The sequence below is a fragment of the Artibeus jamaicensis genome, unplaced genomic scaffold (genome assembly GCF_021234435.1).
Source record: "Artibeus jamaicensis isolate MK-2021 breed Jamaican fruit bat unplaced genomic scaffold, CSHL_Jam_final contig_519, whole genome shotgun sequence".
Classification (NCBI taxonomy): domain Eukaryota; kingdom Metazoa; phylum Chordata; class Mammalia; order Chiroptera; family Phyllostomidae; genus Artibeus; species Artibeus jamaicensis.
This window is the reverse complement of record NW_026521871.1, coordinates 52,648,304-52,665,410: the sequence shown is the minus strand read 5'-3', so window position 1 is coordinate 52,665,410 and position 17,107 is coordinate 52,648,304. Positions and strand designations below refer to the sequence as shown.

The 17,107-nt window shown below is 55.7% G+C and overlaps 1 protein-coding gene across 5 annotated transcripts in view; it reads left to right on the top strand.

Moving 5' to 3' along the window:
• Positions 1-17,107, top strand: part of FYCO1 (FYVE and coiled-coil domain autophagy adaptor 1) — a 71,837-nt gene that overhangs the window by 23,892 nt on the left and 30,838 nt on the right. For all 5 annotated transcript variants that reach the window (XM_037129855.2, XM_037129845.2, XM_053669505.1 and 2 more), the window contains exons 8-14: positions 367-2,796; positions 3,877-3,969; positions 4,714-4,832; positions 6,879-7,046; positions 9,921-10,070; positions 10,729-10,940; positions 13,388-13,532. In XM_037129855.2, coding sequence (XP_036985750.2) covers positions 367-2,796; positions 3,877-3,969; positions 4,714-4,832; positions 6,879-7,046; positions 9,921-10,070; positions 10,729-10,940; positions 13,388-13,532 — 3,317 coding nt within the window. The remainder of the gene's footprint in view (positions 1-366; positions 2,797-3,876; positions 3,970-4,713; positions 4,833-6,878; positions 7,047-9,920; positions 10,071-10,728; positions 10,941-13,387; positions 13,533-17,107) is intronic.

Below are 17,107 nucleotides of genomic sequence, written 5' to 3'. Positions count from 1 at the left end.
GTAGAAAATTGACTAACCTTTTGCTGTATTTTGTGGTTTAATCACAATAGGAGTTGTGGATACAGTGCGATGGTGAACCATAGTTGAAATATAACAAGTTGTTTAAGAGCAAAATTCCATTATGCTGCTAAAGCTGTAGGAGGCTCAGTGGCAAATTCGAGTCCTGAGTGTGTGGCATCGGGTCTTTAGGGTGTGCTGCTGGCAGGTGCTGTGAGCAAAGGGCTTTTCTTTGAATAGCTCGATGGACTGTCCTAAGATTATGTCATTGCTCTGTTTTTCCTCCTGTTCTCATTAAACTCTAAAGCTTTTCCAAATAACCATGTCATTTCATCCCAAAGCCCCTTGTTTCTTGTTTTTCCTCCCCAGACTCAGGAAATGGCCTCCAGCTTTGACCTGAGCAGCACCCTGAACAATGAGGCACTGGAGGGCTTTGATGAGATGCGGGTGGAGCTGGACCAGCTGGAGATGCGGGAGAAGCAGCTGCAGGAGCGCATACAGCAGCTGGACAGAGAGAACCAGGAGTTGAGGGCAGCTGTCAGCTCGCAGGGAGAGGAGCTGCAAATGGAGAGGGAGAGGGGCCGCAGTGCTGCCCAGGACAACATTCGCCTCACTCACGTGATGGCTGGGCTCCAGAAGCAGCTGGAGATCACCCAGGCCACCCAGAACACCATGACAGAGCTGCAGGCCTGCCTGCAGGCCCTGGAACTGGGTGCTGCAGAGAAGGATGAGGACCGCCACTCGGGCCTGCGGCGACTGGAGCCCATGCTACAGCTGCTGGCACAGGAGCTCCAGGCCACCCGGGTCTCACTGGGCAAGAAGAACCAGCTTTTAGCTAGTGTCCCAGATCTGCCGGGCACAGCTGAGCAGAAGGCAGATGTGGCACTAGACACAGAGGGGCAGCAGCAGCTCATCCCCAATGCCTCCGCCTGGGAGATCCAGGAGCTGGGGGAGAAGCTTCAAGCTCTAGAACAAGAGAACACCAAGGTCCAGGAGCTCAACAGGCAGCAGAGTGCCCAGCTGGAGCAGCTGGCCAACGAGCTGCAGCTGAAGGAGGAGGCCCGGGCTGGCATGGAGCACCTCGTGGGGGAGACGTCCTCACTCCAGGAGGAGCTGTCCGGGAAGAGGAAGGAGGCAACCGAGCTCCAGCAACAGCTGCAGGAGGCGCTGACCCACTTGAGCTCCGCAGAAGAAGCTCTGGCAGAGGTGAGGCAGGAGGAGAAGCGGCATGCACAGGAGAAGGAGCTGCTACAGCAAGAGGCCAGGTCCCTGATACGGCAGCTGCAGCTCCTGGAGACACAGCTGGCACAGGTGAGCCAGCATGTGAGTAACCTGGAGGAAGAGAAGAAGCAGCTCATCCGGGACAAAGACCACCTCAGTGAGAAGGTGGGGACACTCGAGCGGCTTGCTGGGCAGCTAAGCTCAGGTCTGCCTGTGGAAGGTGAGAGGAATGAGGCTCTGGATTCCACCCTTCAGGATTCCACCCCACAACAGGCCTTGGAGGTGCCAGGGGAGCAGAGAGGCCTGCAGGAGGGATCGATAGGCAATACCAAAATGGAAGGGAGCGGCCAGGAGGAGGAGCTGCAGCAGGCCAACAGGGAGTTGGAGAAGGAGCTGCAGAGTGTGGTAGCACGCAACCAGCTCCTGGAGGACAAGCTGCAGGCCCTGCAGGCTGATTACCAGGCACTGCAGCAGCGGGAGGCAGCCATCCAGGGCTCCCTGGCTTCCCTGGAGTCCGAGCAAGCCAGCATCCGGCACATGGGTGACCAGATGGAAGCCAGCCTCCTGGCTGTGAAGAAGGCCAAGGAGACCATGAGGGCCCACATGGCAGAGAAGGAGTCTGCTCTGCAGAGCAAGGAGGTCGAGTGCCAGCAGCTGCGGGAGCAGGTGGAGCAGGGCCGGCAGCTGGCAGAGGCCCGGGAAGGGGAGCTCAAAGCTTTGGAGAGCCAGTGCCAACAGCAGACCCAGCTGATCAAGACCCTCACAGCAGAAAAAGGCCAAGAGGGGCTCAGCTCACTTCAAGAAAACACATCTCAGGAGCTGGCTGCCCAGCTGGTCCTGTCTCAGGCGCAGCTGGAGGTCCACCAGGGGGAGGCTCAGCGAGTGCAGGCAGAGGTGGTGGACCTTCGGGCCAAGCTCCAGGCAGCGCTGGGTGACCAAGAGAAGGTACAGAGCCAGCTGAACATGACCGAGGCAGCTCTGCAGGAGCACAAGGCCCTTGTGCAGCAACTGAAGGAACAGAACGAAGCCCTCAACAGAGCCCACGTCCAGGAGCTGCTGCAGTGCTCAGAGCAGGAGGGGACACTGCAGGAGCAGAGGGCCCAGGAGGCCCATCTGAAGATGGAGGAGCTCCACGCCCTACAGGAAGAGCTGTCTCAGGCCAAATGCAGCTCCCAGGAAGCCCAGCTGGAACATGCTGAGCTGCAGGAGCAACTGCACCGGGCCAACACGGACACCGCTGAGCTTGGCATCCAGGTCTGCGCACTGACTGCTGAGAAAGAGCAGATGAAGGGTGTATTGGCTCGCACCATCCAGGAGCTCCAGGATGCCAAAGAGGTAGCCTCCAGGGAGCGAGAGGATCTGCAACACCAGGTGGCGGAGCTGCAGCGAGAGAAGGAGGGCTTGCAGGAGAAGCTGAAGGTGGCTGAGGAGGCAGCTACCTTACTGCCTCGTCTGCAGGACCAGCTGGCCCAGGCCGAGCAGCGGGCCCAGAGCCTCCAGGAGACTGCACACCAGGAGCTTGACACCCTCAAGTTCCAGATGAGCACCGAGATCATGGACTACCAGAGTAAACTTAAGGTAACCCTAGCCTTGAGCCCCGGGCCACACCTATCTCCTGCTGCAGGACCTGATGGGTTCATGAGGGTATAGGTTGCATCTTCAGCCATGTGGCACCTGAGGGCCCAAGAATGTCCTAAAGGCCCAGGCAAATGCTCCCGTTCTGCTCTCAGCATCACCCTGCAGGAAATGCTAGCGGCGTGATGCTGAGGAGCGATGCCTTAGCCAAAAGTCTAAACTCTAGGCCACTGCAGACAGGTTTGGCCCACACAGGATATTTTTTTTAAATTAGTATTCAACATGTAAAGAGCAGGATGTTTACAAATTCAGTTTGGGTGCTTCTTTTGAAATCTTGAGAGATCTAAAAGCCTGTGCTCTCAACCCCATGTGGCAGTGGTGGGCAGGAGCTGAGCGGGGGGGTGCTGCCTACATCAAAGGGGACAGGCACCCTCATCATTTTCCTTGTAATCCTTTATGCAGTCACCCCGCCCTTTCGGGCACATGAGTTTGAGACCCCTGCTGTAGCCTAGAACCCACTGCAGAATGCCAGCAGTTCCTGGCTGCCTGGAGCCCTGCTCCTGGCATCTCTGTCCCTTCAGGCGCCATTCTGGAAGCAGGTACAGTTGGAGGGAAACCGAGTCAATTAGTTGTCACAAGGCCCTTGGCCTAGATGAGAACAGCAATTACCACAGGCCTTTGATACTGTACAAAGGGAAGGGGTTAGAGGTCAGGACAGCTCTGGTTTCCAGTGCTCATCATTTGTCCAGGTCTGTGCACTCTCAGGTCGCTCCGATGCTCCGCTCTTAAGCAGCTGTGGCATTTGTTTCCACAGATGTGCCTCCTACCCTGTCACCCCATCCCATGCAGCACCATGTGGCTCAGAGGCTACTTTTTCCCTTGTAGAAAAGCAATTCTGAGTTTGGTGACCAAGCCAAGTCTCCTATTAAGCTTGAAAAAATTTTGTTACCAATGAAGCCCAATGCTTATTGAGTTGGGGGCAAAAAGAGAAGGTAGCTTGGTTTTTACCCTTTTGGGGGATGTGGCTAAGGGACCCTCAGAGCAAGAACCCCACTTCTGTGATCCCTTTCTCGTCCTCTCCAGACTGCCAATGAAGAGTGCAGGAGCCTCCAGGGCCAGCTCCAGGAGCGAGGCCAGCAGCTGCAGGCCGCCAAGGAGGCGGTGGGGAGGCTGGAGGTAGGCCTGGCCCAGGGGAATGTGCTTTTGGGAGCCTGATCAGCAGCTGGGTGCCTGGGTGGGAGAGGCCGGTGCGGTGGCCTCTGCCTGGTCATTTCCACTCCCAACGTGGGCGCCTCTCAGGGAAGAGGGGATCTGGTTTGGTTTTCATTGGACCATCGAAGGGCTCCCCGTAGGACTTCCAGGTCCCAAGCTGAAGCTGTCGTCAATTCACTTCTGCCGACATCCTGAGTTTTGTATCATGGTCCTTTTCCACTCCCTGGACCCCAGCTGGAACTGCCAAATGTGTTTTTCACCCAGCCTTACGGAAGGGAAATCAGTGGTCGTTCTTAGTCATCTCTGCAGACATTCTCTAGGTCAGTGACTGAACTGAGCAGTAACGGGTGGCGCTGAAACCACAGTCTTCAGGGCAGTGACTTATTTAACTGAACGTTGCTCCCTACCGCCCACCTCTACCCCCACCCCCACCCCCAGCCAGGAGATTCTGATACAGCTGCCCCTCCAACCACCACAACCAGTTGCAGCTGCTGCTTAAGGGACGTAACTACAAGTTGGAGTGCATCACAGGTAGAGACTCCACAGACAGAAACAAAGGTCCTTGGCCTCCTGAACTGAGAGACAAACAAAAGCCCCTCCAGTTGGAAGTGGCCCCGTCAGATGGGGCAGTGTGCCCAGCAGTCGCTCTGTGGGGTCTGCCATGTGCTTTTGCGAGCCGGGTGTCTTCTCCATGGTGCCCTTTGCCAGGCTGCCCAGGCAGATGTGGGAGAGAAGCTGAGCCGCACCAGCACGCACCTCTCAGAGTGCCAGGCCGCCATGCTGAAGAAGGACGAGGAGGGGGCCGCCCTGCGCGAAAACTTGGACAGGTTGGTGAGCAGTCCTTCCATGCGGCCAGCGGTAGTCTTCAGGGAAGCGGGTATTGGGTGCAGTCATTTAGAAAGTCAGCCACTCATATGGAGGTAAAGATGTCCTTTTTTGAGAAAAGCCACAGACTCAGTGCTTACGCCGGAAGCACTGCACAGAGAACCTGGCCGTCTCCCTGTAGGCAGTGGGGCCTTCCTCCTAATTCCACTTTCTCACCTCTGGCAGGGCGTGTTTCAGTTCACTGATGTCATGTTTTGGAAAAACTATAACAGGAAGTAAAAATTGGGATATAATAGTGGTAATAACAACAGCAAGCAAGTAATGCTTAAAGTGGAACCGGCACCATTTTTAAGTTCTTTGCGTCGAGTTGCCCTTGAGCCTGCCCACAGTCCGATGAGGATGGTCTGTGTATCCCCACATTGGAGATGAGGGAACTCGGCTCAGAAGAGCTGAGCTGCCCTCCCAGGGCTGGATAGTGTGTAAGTGACAGGAGCAGGGTTGGAGCCCAGAGCGTGTTTGGCTCCAGAGTCTTTCCTCAACAACTACCCTAAACAAATCAGACAGCGTTGTGTTCGGCTTTACCGTGGGGCACTGCTGCGTGTGTGTGCATGTGTGTGCCTGCCTGTGTTTCCTTGCTGTGGATGTGACTCCAGCTCCTCCTCATTTCCACTGTGTTAGGTGTGGGTTCTCCCCAGCGCCTCCTGAGAGTGAGTGAGTGTGCCGGGGACCCGGACCAGCTCGTGTTCCTGCAGCCTGTCTGGAGCCGGGTCTGTGCAGAGCACCTCACGCTGTCACCCTTTCGTCGTGACTTTGTAACCTTACAGTGCGGGCCTGCGGGCGGCCGGCCCCGGGGCCGCCTCCTCATCAGGCTGGTGGGCCACCTGGAGTCGTGAGCACCAGCCCCCCACGTCCTGATGGAGCCAAGCTAGTCCTGCCGGGGCCTGATTAAAACAGGTTTAGCAGGAGGAGATGCTGGGACTGAATTGCCCGAGTGCCCCCCACAAAGGCAGGCACCCCGAATTGTGCCAAGGATTTCACTTTCCTACCCACCCCTCATCCCTCCTGCACCCTCCCTTGAGGCCTGGGCCCCAGCCCTGAGGGACGTCCAGAGCACGTTGGATGCGCAGTCACCTGGACGTGCATTTCTTCTCACCTGGCTCTCCCTGGCTGCCATTAGCCAGGTTCCGTTTGCATGGCAGTTTCCATAGAACTTTCTCAGTTGGTGCTGTGTTTTTTTAAATGCTGTAATATTTTGTTTGTAAGGTCTCAAAGCCGTTGTTTTAGCTGCTCAGAGTTGCATAATCTATCTGTCCAAGATTGGATTTTATGTCACTCCTTATGTGAATAAAACATGGTGGTGTGTGTTCGCCCATGAGATCATTTCGGTGGAAACAGCCTCTGGACCACATTGTACTGGATGAGATACAGCTTTGTCTCTGCAGAGATCTCTGTTTACAGGGGCGTTTATGAATATCTTGCTGGGCCTTGGGCTTTATAGAGGCCTTGGAAAAGCACTGCGTTAGGCGATAGCCAGGCTGAAAATGGGTGGGCAGGGGCTGGAAGACAGCGTGGATCGGCCGGCATCCTCTGCAGGGCTCTAGCTCGCAGAGTGCCATCTGTGTGCTCAGCACTGGGCCCTGCGTGTAGTTACAGGGACATGGGAGACTCCTTCATGTGGTCACCTCTGTCTTTCCAGTCCTGACTCCTTTCCCTCTTGCAAATACCCCCCATCAGTAGCCCCTGAGCTTCGCCCTGTGGGCTCCTCTCATAACCTTAGTGCCCGCCTAGAGTTCACCTTGACCTGGGTGCTCTGAGTGACCTGAGGTCAGCTGCTTTCCCAGGATGCCCCTGGTGTTTTGTGTAGTGGGGAGGGTGAAGAGTTTGAGTGTGTGAGGGGGGCCTTCAGGGCTAGGGGAGTGCATCAACTGCTGAGACAGGGGAAAGGCTGGGAGGGCAGCTGGGCCTCTTCTTAGAGGCCTGGTTGAGCCCAGAGACACAGGAGAAGCGGGAGGGGCCGGTAATCAGGAAAACGGGCCCTCCTCCTCCAGGACCCAGAAGGAACTTGAAAAGGCCACCGCAGAAATCCAAGAGTATTACAACAAACTCTGCCAGGAGGTGACAGACCGGGAGAGGAATGACCAGAAGCTGCTGGCTGACCTGGATGACCTGTCTAGAACCAAGAAGTACCTGGAGGAACGGCTGATAGAGCTGCTCAGGTGGGTGCTGGCTAAACCTCGGCTGGCTGGCGTTTTTCTTCTTCAGAGAAATGTGGCTGTTCTTAAAAGGACTCTTCGGGGGGGAGTACCCCGTCCCCTGCCCAGCTGTTGCATTCTGTTGTTAGGGCCCCCACCCCCCACAACACACACACACACACACACACACACACTCAGACGTACAGGTTCTGCTCAGGCCCTAGGCACACTCTAAGAGTGGGTTTCAGTGTTCCAGCAAGTGCGCACCGGGTTGCTGTTTTCATGTTGCTCTGTAATGTTTTTAGAATCTCTGTGTGCTTAGCCTCAAGTGACAGTAAGTGATGTTTAATGTTTTATGGAATTTCTGCCTTCCCTTGCCCTATTCCACGAGCCCTTTTCTCCTTCCCCATCACACTTTCCCTGGTACCAGGGTTCGCAAACCACCATACAAGGAGCAGGCAGCAAATGTAGGTGTGTGAACTGAGCCAGGTGCTCCCTTTCGCCCATCGTTGTCACTCCAGCATTGAACCCAGAAGAGCCACCTTAGTTCTTAGAAGGTGTAAATATTGATTTTTATGTGAAATTATCCTAACTTTTAAACACTGGCAAGTCATTAAAATTTTTTTGAAGATTTTATTATTTATTTTCAGAGAAAGGGGAAGGGAGGGAGAAAGAGAGGGAAAGAAACATCAGTGTGTGGTTGCCTCTCTTACGCCCCCACTGGAGACTTGGCTCATAACCCAGGCATGTGCCCTGACTGAGAATTGAACCAGCAACCCTTTGGTTCCCACGCCAGCACTCAGTCCACTGAGCCACACCAGCCTGGGCAGAGTCATTAAAATTTTTTTTTAATTTTCATATGAAAATTTTTCAATATACAGAAATAGAATGGCGTCATCCACCCCGGTATGCATGTTACCCAGCCTCCACAGTGTTCAGTTCATGGCCCATCTTGTTTCATCCTGTGTCCCCCCCACCTCCCCCACCTGTCCAGACTATTCTGAAGCAAATCCAGGTACCATTTCATCCTCCAGTGTTTTAATGCTTGTCTCTCCATTTTAAACAGACACCGTATCATCGCCACACTCAGCAGTGAACCGTACTCCTGATAGCACCGAGTTTCTTAGTTGGTTCCAATTTTTTTCAATTGCCTTAGAATTTTTCCTAAGCAGGATCGAAATTAAATGCATACGTTGCATGGTGATATTTTCCTTAGATCCCTTTAGTCTATGGGTTTCCCTGCCCTCTCTCTTAACTACTTTCTCATTGGAATTTACTTTTGAAACAGCCTGGTCATTTATCTGGTAGAGTTGCCCATGGTCTGGATTTTCTGACCTCATCGCTGTGGTGTCATCTAACATGTTCTTCCAGCCTTTGTGTTTCCTATGAATTGACAGAGCAGGGCTTCTCAGCCCTGACTGCACATTGGAATCATGGGGGGAGGTATTAAAAAAATATACATGGCCAGGCCCCGCCCAGACCCACCAAACTGGAATTTCTGGGACTGGGTTCCAGACACCAGTGAGCAAGGGTGGGAAGTACTGCTCTAGCAGAGGCTTGCTCAGACTCCGGTTCAGACTTTTGGCCGAAACGTTTCTGAGATTTGGCTTACGGTTCTGGGTCTTTCCTTCCAGAGCCACGTCGCTCTGATTAGCCCTTTCTTTGAACCTGAGCAGCCATGGATAAGCAATGCTAGACCTAATAATTTACCCAAGGTTGCAGAATGGTGACACTAAAGTGGAGGTTTAAAAGCGTGGCCCCCATGTCATCAGTTTGCAGACTTGGGGACTCAGGCCCTTGACCTCTGAGCGCAGGCATCTTCCCAAGGTATGTGACAGAGAAGCCCAGGTCCTCAGCGTTCCCCGAGTTCCCAGGGCAGGGTGCCCAGCCTCCTGGGGCAGATGAGACAAGTCGTGCACCAGCTGGGAGGAGCGCTGGTCCAGAGAATGAGCCTCCCTGCTTCCTAACAGTTGCACGTGTGCTTAAAAAGCCAGTCCATTCCATGTGCTGGCTTTCGGATTTAGGGGACTGGTCTGGGGTTGATGCAGAGTTGAGGGCTGGTGATGGGACTAGTTTCCCTCAGGGCCTAAGTGGCTCTAGTGACGGTCATCAGGGGCTGAGGTGCTGCTGGGCCACTTTAACCCTCAGGATGTGGCCAGGGTTCCTTCTAGGAAAGAATTAAACCTTCCCACATCAGAAGCCCTAAACCCGAAAATGACCATTAGCAGCAATAAGGAAATCTCCATCCACGTCTTCTCTGGTGTATGGGCATATTCGGACACTGCCAGACCTTTGTGAAGAGCCCCCCACTTCTCTCAGACTTGCTTCCGGGAGTGATTTCCATCTCTTGGAGGAGCCGGCAGGGATGAGCATCCCGTCAGGTTTTCAGGCCAGGAAATCTTTGGTCCCCGGCAGTGATTAGTGGTCACTGGAACCACAAACTGTAGAAACATAAAGGTCCCAGGCACATTGAAGTCTTGAGTGGGCCATGCACTCGTGGTCCTTGGGCTCACAGCACACAGACTGGCCTGTAATCTGACAGCACATTGTAGCTTAAGCTCACAGTGGCCTTATGCACCGTCACTGAGGTGCCCAAGCAGTGCGTCACCCTTGTCCGTGCTAGCCACTCTGAGGTGGCCAGAGCCGCTTGTTTACATCGTAGGCCACCTCTCTGCCTTCACGTGTGGTGTCAGTTAAGGGCCTGCATGTTGGGAGGGTCCTACGAAGTCTGGGACTGATGTGAGGTGGCAGGTGGCCCAGAGTGGGACATGTTTCCAAGGTAGAAGTGAATTCTCCTTCTGTGTCTTGGGCAGTTTGGAGTTGGTCTTTTGAAATGAAGCAGCGATGATTCTCTTGTTTTCATGGATTTTCTTTCTTTCTGACATGGCTGTGTCCCAGGGACAAGGATGCGCTCTGGCAGAAGTCAGATGCCCTGGAGTTCCAGCAGAAGCTCAGTGCGGAGGAGAAGCTGCTCGGGGACACAGAGGCCCCCCACTGCCTCGACTGCAAGCGGGAGTTCAGCTGGATGGCGCGGCGGCACCACTGCAGGTCAGCGTCAGCTCGCCGGATGGCCGTGGCGGGTGCCGGCACTGGGCCTGCCTGTCTGTGAGAGCACAGGGCTTTTTGGGTGTAAGGGACCTGGGCAAGGAGGGTGTGTTAGGGTAATAGCAGGGCACTCAGGGATCCCTGAAGGGGAAGAGACTTTAATAGCGATGTGCGGGTGGAGTTAGGGGACCCACGGGGATGTGGGGCCCCAGAGACCAGCAGCTCTGGGCCCTCCCTCAGCCTGCAGGGACCAGAAGGGAAATGGTGTTACTTCAACCCAAGGAGATAGGGTCGGAGGCTTCACTGGAGGGACCCCGAACAAAGAACCCCGAAGGCCCAAAGAAGGGTAGGCAAGAAAGCACCTCGGACTGTGGCCAGAGCAGGGGCAGGCTGTCGTCTCCGGGGGCCTCGGCCCTGCCTGAGGCCTCGTGTCGGGGAAGGTGGTCTTGGCCTCCCACGGCCCTAGGAAACAACATCCTCCCACGGAGCTTGCTAGGGTGGCTTTATTGGAGTCTTGTCAGATGGGGCTTAAGGCCACTCTCTGAAGTGGGGGCGGAGCCGGGTGCGACAAGTGCCACGTGGCCTCCAGGACTCAGCACAGAGCCCCACTCCGGCCGAGCCGATCACGGGAGCCTCACGGCCCGTGCTTTTTGATCCCCAGGGTATGTGGCCGAGGTTTCTGTTACTACTGCTGCAACAACTACGCCGTGACAAAGCCCGGGGGCAAGAAGGAGCGCTGCTGCCGGACCTGCTTCCAGAAGCTCAGTGAAGGCCGGGCCTCCCCCGACAGCACCAGCTCAGGCGCCAGCCACGGGCAGCCCAGTCCCACCCGGTCACCAGCCCAGGCTGGGCTCCAGGCCACCGGCGGCCAAGGTCAGTCTCCTGCTGCAGCCCTCAGTGTTCCACAGGTGCCGCCCCCGCCACACACACACACACCCCACCACCCCGTCTCGGCGAGTCACCTGTAGCCAGCTCGGAGTCGGTGTTTTCCAAACCCAGGCTTTCATGAAAGAGGTGCGAGAAGTAGAGTGCCGCTCATTCGGGGCTTTCCTTTTGGAGTAACGAGGATCGAACAAGAAGTGAAAAGGGCATACCTTTCTCCTGGTGTGGTTCAGGGTTGCGGACGGGAGGTCTGTGTCCCTGCCAGCTCACATCCTACCCGGGGACCGCGCCCCACACTTGGGAGATGCCTGGCATGCCATCCCTCTCCCTGTGGCCCACGTTCTCGCTCAGTGGCCAAGGAGGATGTGTTCTCCTTCATGTCCTTTCACTTGGCGCCGTCAAAGGAAGCAGTATTGGGTGCCTGCTGCTTCTGCGCCCCGCATGGCCTCGCTGACCCACCCAGGCTGCCCTGTCGGGAACTGGCCGGCGGGTGTACCCCAGAGGCCGCGCTGACAGGCCAAGGGCAGGAGTGAGTCTCGTCTCTGCCTGGGCAACACTGCCCTGCACCGGTCCCTGGGGACCCCCTTGGCCTCTGCCTGGATCCAGGGCAGCTGGCCGTCAGGAGTAGTCAGTTCCCCCTCCATTAGAGTAGGCCGCCCAGGGGGTCGGCTGGCTCTGTCATCCGCGTTGGGTGCAGAGAACCGCTCGGGTGGGGAGTGTGCTTTGCACAGCTTCAGCATTTATTCCCATCTTTTGCCCAATTACAATTTTTTAAATTATTGGATTTTGAGAGTCCTTTATATATTCTGGATACAAGCTATTTGCAGGTAACGTGTTTTACAAACATTGTATCCCAGTCTGTGAGCTGTCTTTTCATTTTCTTTCAGAGAGTAGACTTACAATTTTGATGAAATCTAATCCATTCTTTTTCATGGATCGATTTTTTTCTTTTCCTTGTGTACTCTATATATCTTTGCCTAACCCGAGGACTCAAAGATTTTTCATTTTTTCCTAGAAGTTTTAGGTTGCGCTTTGGGGTCCATGACCCTTTTTTTAAAGAAAAAGATTTTATTATTTTTAGAGGGGACGGGAAGGAGAGAGGGAGAGAAACGTCAATGTGAGAGAGAAACATTGATCCATTGCCTCTCGTACGTGTCCTATCCAGGGATCGAACCCACAACCTAGGCACGTGTCCTGGCCGAGAATTGTGGTACGACACCCCCCCCAACCCACTGAGCCACACTAGTCAGGGCTATGATCCATTTCGAGTTCATTTTTTTTATATGGTATAAACTATTAATGGAGATCCTTTTTTTTTTTGCATACTGTTGTCTAGTTGTTTTACTACCATTGGTTGGAAAGTGTATTCTTTTCCTAAAGAGCTGCCTTTGCAGCTCTGTCGGAAATCAGCCGAGTCTTCCGATCCGTGGACATAGTGCAGCTCTCCGTTAATTACGGTCCTTGCCTGGGTCCCCCCAGTGGACCTCAGTTTGGATTCCTGGTGCTCGTCTGTGGCGGGGTCTATACAGAGAAACCAGCCGCTGGTCCTTTTTCAGCCTGTGCCTCAACCCCTTCCGTACGCAGACTTCAGACGAGAGGAGGAAGTTTCCTTCTGAAACACAGCCGTCCAGCAGTGTGCCCGCCCCGACTCGGTGGCATGTGTTCTAGTGACAGCAGGGCAGAGCACTGCGCCAGAGCACCGAGGGCACTGGCTTTGATGGCCAGTGCGCCCCGTCTCCTCTTCTGTCTGCACCGCCTCCCCCGCTCCCTGTCGTTCTTTCGTTTCTTTCACCTCCGACCCACCCTCACATTTTCCGTGACAGCAGAGAGAGAGTGCCTGTGGGCGGCCGCGGGCACAGGCGTGCAGACAGCGTCCTTCCTGCCGGTGGCCCACAAAGCCGAGCACAAGCTCCCTGGCTCCCTGGTCAGGAACACAGTGGTTGCTACAACTCCTTGCGAGGAGGGAGGGTCTTTCCCCACCCACCCCACCCCAGCGGGCTGGGTGAATGTGCAGATCAGACTGAACCCCGTTTTCAGGGACCGGTGAATGGGACGTGTCTTAGGGAGCCTCTGCAGCACAGAGGTGTGTTCGCTTGTCTGTCAGGGTCTTTCCCGGCGAGGCTTTGCTGCTCTTTCCCTGCTAAAACCAGGGGCCTCAGGTGAGAGCTGGAAACCTCTCTAAGGCCCTGACTGAAGGGCTCGAGAGAAGTCCCTCAAGCTGGCATTGTCTTGTCTGTAGTCCCCACTCCACTCCTGGCATGTCCCAGCAGCCAGTCCTCACACACCTGGACAGAGAACTGGCAGCCGGGTGGGCACTTGGTGTGCCCTGGTGGCTTGTCCTGTGTGGCTGCACCCCCTCCCTCCCCCAAGGCGCTCTCCCCAACCCGTGCACAACTAGCTGTGTTTCTCTTCCCTCCCGGTCTTCCTCTGTGGTCCAGACGCACACACGGACCTCCGGTCCCCAGACGACACCATGTTCGACATCATCACGGACGAGGAGTTGTGCCAGGTTCAGGAGTCCGGCTCCTCCTTGCCTGAAACACCCACTGAGACCGATTCTATTGACCCAAACATGGCTGAACAGTGAGTACATGTCACCTCCATTTCCTTAGCGCTCACCGAATGCCTGGCTCTTGTGCTTTCTTATCATAGGGGGCGGGAAAGTTTGGAAGCAGGGCTGGCTGTCTCTGCCCGAGGGAAGGTGCCTCAGAACAGGGCTCGGGAGAGGAAGGCCCTCGATGAGCACCAGGGCGAGGGGCGGGCGGCAGGAGCCCTGCCAGAGACATCAGTGGTCCCCTGGTTTCAGCATTAATTAAGGCCCTTCTTGGCCGGGGCCGCTATGTTCATCTGCTTAGACACCAGGAATGTTTCCTCATAGTCTATAGACTGGAAGTCCAGTCAGCAGCTTGCTTTCTCCTGGGGCCCCTGTCCTTGGCATTCGACTGCGACCGTGCCTCTCCCCTTGGTCGTCTGTGTACGTGTGCCCGGCTGTCTGTGTCCCCTCTCCTCCTCCCCCAAGGACACCACTCTGATTGGATGGGGCCCGCCCTATAGGTCTCATTCTCACTGAGCTCTTTAAAGGCCTCACCCCCAAACGCAGTCGCATTCGGAGATCCTGGGGGTTAGGACGTCACCATGAATGTGCGAGGGACACTGCCAGCCCATTGGAGCAGCCCCTGCCCTGCGGCCTCCGCTGGGCCCAGCAGTGCGCTGCTCTTCAGCAGTTCTGTTCACCCTTTGGAACCTCTGCTCAGGCAGCGTGTCAAGGCCGTGAGAAAGGAAGCTGGGGTTTTGTGTGCCTTGTCATGGGTAGGTAGGTGGGTTCTCTCAGAAGCCCCGTTAGCTCCTGAGAAGCCTCTCGGGGCCCAGCATTCTGTAAGCAGTAAACACACGGGCAGGCCCCTTAAGCCCACGCTCTGCGGCACCAGGGACCCTCCACTCCCCCAGCCCGGCCAGGGCTTCACCACTGTCTTGTGCTGCTCGTGATTAGGGACCCGGACCGCCAGACCGCTCCCATGCTGCAGATGACAGCTGACAACCCCACGGGGCGTCCCTTGGTACTTATTCTCTGTGACCCTGCCCCTGCCTCAGTTCTCTGGGCTAGTTATTTTCCAGCAGGGTTTGTGAGGAGAGTTTTGCCAATTTTTAAATATATGTAGTAACTGTACCAGGTGCCACCATATTAAATGTCAAGAGTTTACGCCGTGGGAACCTGCCGTGGGAAAAGGTCAGGTTCCTCTCCGTGGCAGCGTCCATGCAGTTTCCCCGGCAAAGCACTGGCTGTTCAGAAGCTCAGCAAAAAGTCAGCCTGGCTCCCAGGGCCGGGTGCTTCTTGACGCACCTCCCTTCCAGTCGCTGGGGCTCTGGCTGACTCGTACTGAGCCCTCTGCTCCTCTCTCCCCGCCCAGATTGAGAGGCAGGCTAGGCGGGACCTGTCACATCTGTCACCCAGGACTTCTGCAGTGGGCGGCGATGCAGTTCATCTCCGTGGGGCTCTCCACAGAGGGGATTTAGGCTTCAGTGTCCCTCCACGTCCTGTGTTCTCTCACCGGAGAGTGACCGCACTGACCCTGCGGTGGCCCCATGGAGAAAGCCACCCTGATCGCTCAGCCCGAGGATGCCCCTGCTCACTGTCGCTTCTGTGGCTTTGGGCCTTTTCTGTTCCTTCTGGAATCAGAATTCCTACCTGACTGTGTCAGCCTGCAGTGCTCTCCCCAACCCCTGTGGCCCACTTGTCCCCAGGGGACGTTCCAGTCCATGAGCACTAAGTCCCTCCGCTGTCACCGCCAGGCAACTCTTCCCTGTCAATGCCTCGACTCCCAGGCAGGTGGAGGTGCGGAGAGCAGGACTGAGCTGCAGGGCCTGCGGGGGCCGCCTGCATGAGAAAGTGATCCCCTGCAGCCCTCTTTCCCTCGACGTCCTGTTCCCCAGTAGGAACAAAATCAGAAGGGGTTCTGACAGCCGATACGTGTGTGTTTTTTGGTCATGGGAAATCAGGGCATGTTCAAGGAAACTGCCAGTGTGATGGCCCATAGCCTGCAAGGTGGATCTGCAACTGACCAACAGAACCTGTTTTGGGGTGAATAGCCAGCCCTCTGCATCAGCTAAGGGCCTGCCTCATCACACACCCTCTCGGTGCGCTAGCTAGGGATAGACCCAAGCATCTGTGGGAGCTTTTTCTTATATTTTCTTTCTTCCCAAGTTTCAAACTAGTCAAAAACACCAGGAGTCCCAAGAAAATATGGGAGGTATAGAGTCCCTGATAGTAAATAAGCATCCCTGATGGGAAACTTCAAGAAAGAAATCAGCAAGTTCAAAGTCAGAAGTGGTCCGGGGGATTAAACACTGTGTGAGTCCGGATGTTTGGGGAAGAAGGCTGCCTGGGACCCCGGTGGTGGGAGGCTACTCTGCTGAGTACCGCCCCTGGGCCAGCAGCGTTGGCACGAGGCCTCACTTCGTTCCCACCCAGCCTTGCACAGACTGGGGTTATGTTCCCCATTTTACTTCAGGTGAAGGTGCTGAAGCCTCAGGGGGCCAGGTAACTTGCTCCCTGCAGTCCACAGCCTGAGGTCCACCTTGAAGAATACAGCTCTCTTGGCCAGGTCCCCATTTCCCCATCTGCACAGAAAATACCTGCCCACCTCCCCTGTCCCTGTGGCCACTCCTCCCCACACATACACGAATTGTGGGGAGCTAATGAATTGTCTGTCTTGCCCCTCCTGGTAGTGATGGAACAGGAAGAGGTCCCCGAATCCAGACTCCCAGGGAGACCTGGCAGGATGCTATAGCCTCTCGGAGCGGCCTCCCAGTGGTCCTTCTTTCTGCACGTGGCTCAGAGCTAGAGAGGTGGCAGGAGGCAGGGACACACCCATCCTTGGATAAAAGGGTGATACCTTCCGAACCCTCCAGTCGTGGCCTATACCCTCCCCACAGTCAGCCGCTCCCACTGGCTGCTCTCAGGGCTGAAGTGGCAGGCAGAGAAGGACAGAACACTCTGTCAGGGCTGGGTCTTGGACCCCTTGGCCTCTGCTTAGCTTCCACCCACATGTGGCTTCCTGGAAGCCTGGCCCCCCTGCTGATGACCAGACGAACAGACCACATGGCGATGAAGAGCCTGAGCTCCAGAATCAGATACCCCTGGTCAGATCCCGGTCTGCCACCTGCAGGTTGCATGGTTTTGGCACTGTGCCCCTGAACTCAGATCCCTCCCCTGCACAGAAGGGCCGGGCCAGCGCCCACCCCTAGGGGTTCTTAGGATTGGAAAGGAGTGGGGAGTACAAAGCACAGAGCCCAGAGCTGGCACCCAGGGAGGCTCTCTGGAGCTGCGCTGGTCTGTGATGGTTCACCTGCATCAGGCCTTGTAGAGCTGAGCCGTGCGAGGCTGCTGCTGTGTGCCCCGTCCTGGCACCTCGCCCACCAGTCTTCTCCAAGGAAACCACTCCGGATGCCAGATGATGCTGAGCTTAAACTCACCCACAGACTGTCTCCACCCCCAGAGCACCTGTGCTAGTGGTTTCCTTGGAACGGATGCTTCATGGTCAGATGCTTTCGGGAGCTGTGGTGGGCTTGTCACCGACCAGGAGATCTGACACCTGCTATGTCAGAAACAAAATGAGAACAGGATATGGTGATAATGGTTAAGGTTAGAAAGCTGCTTT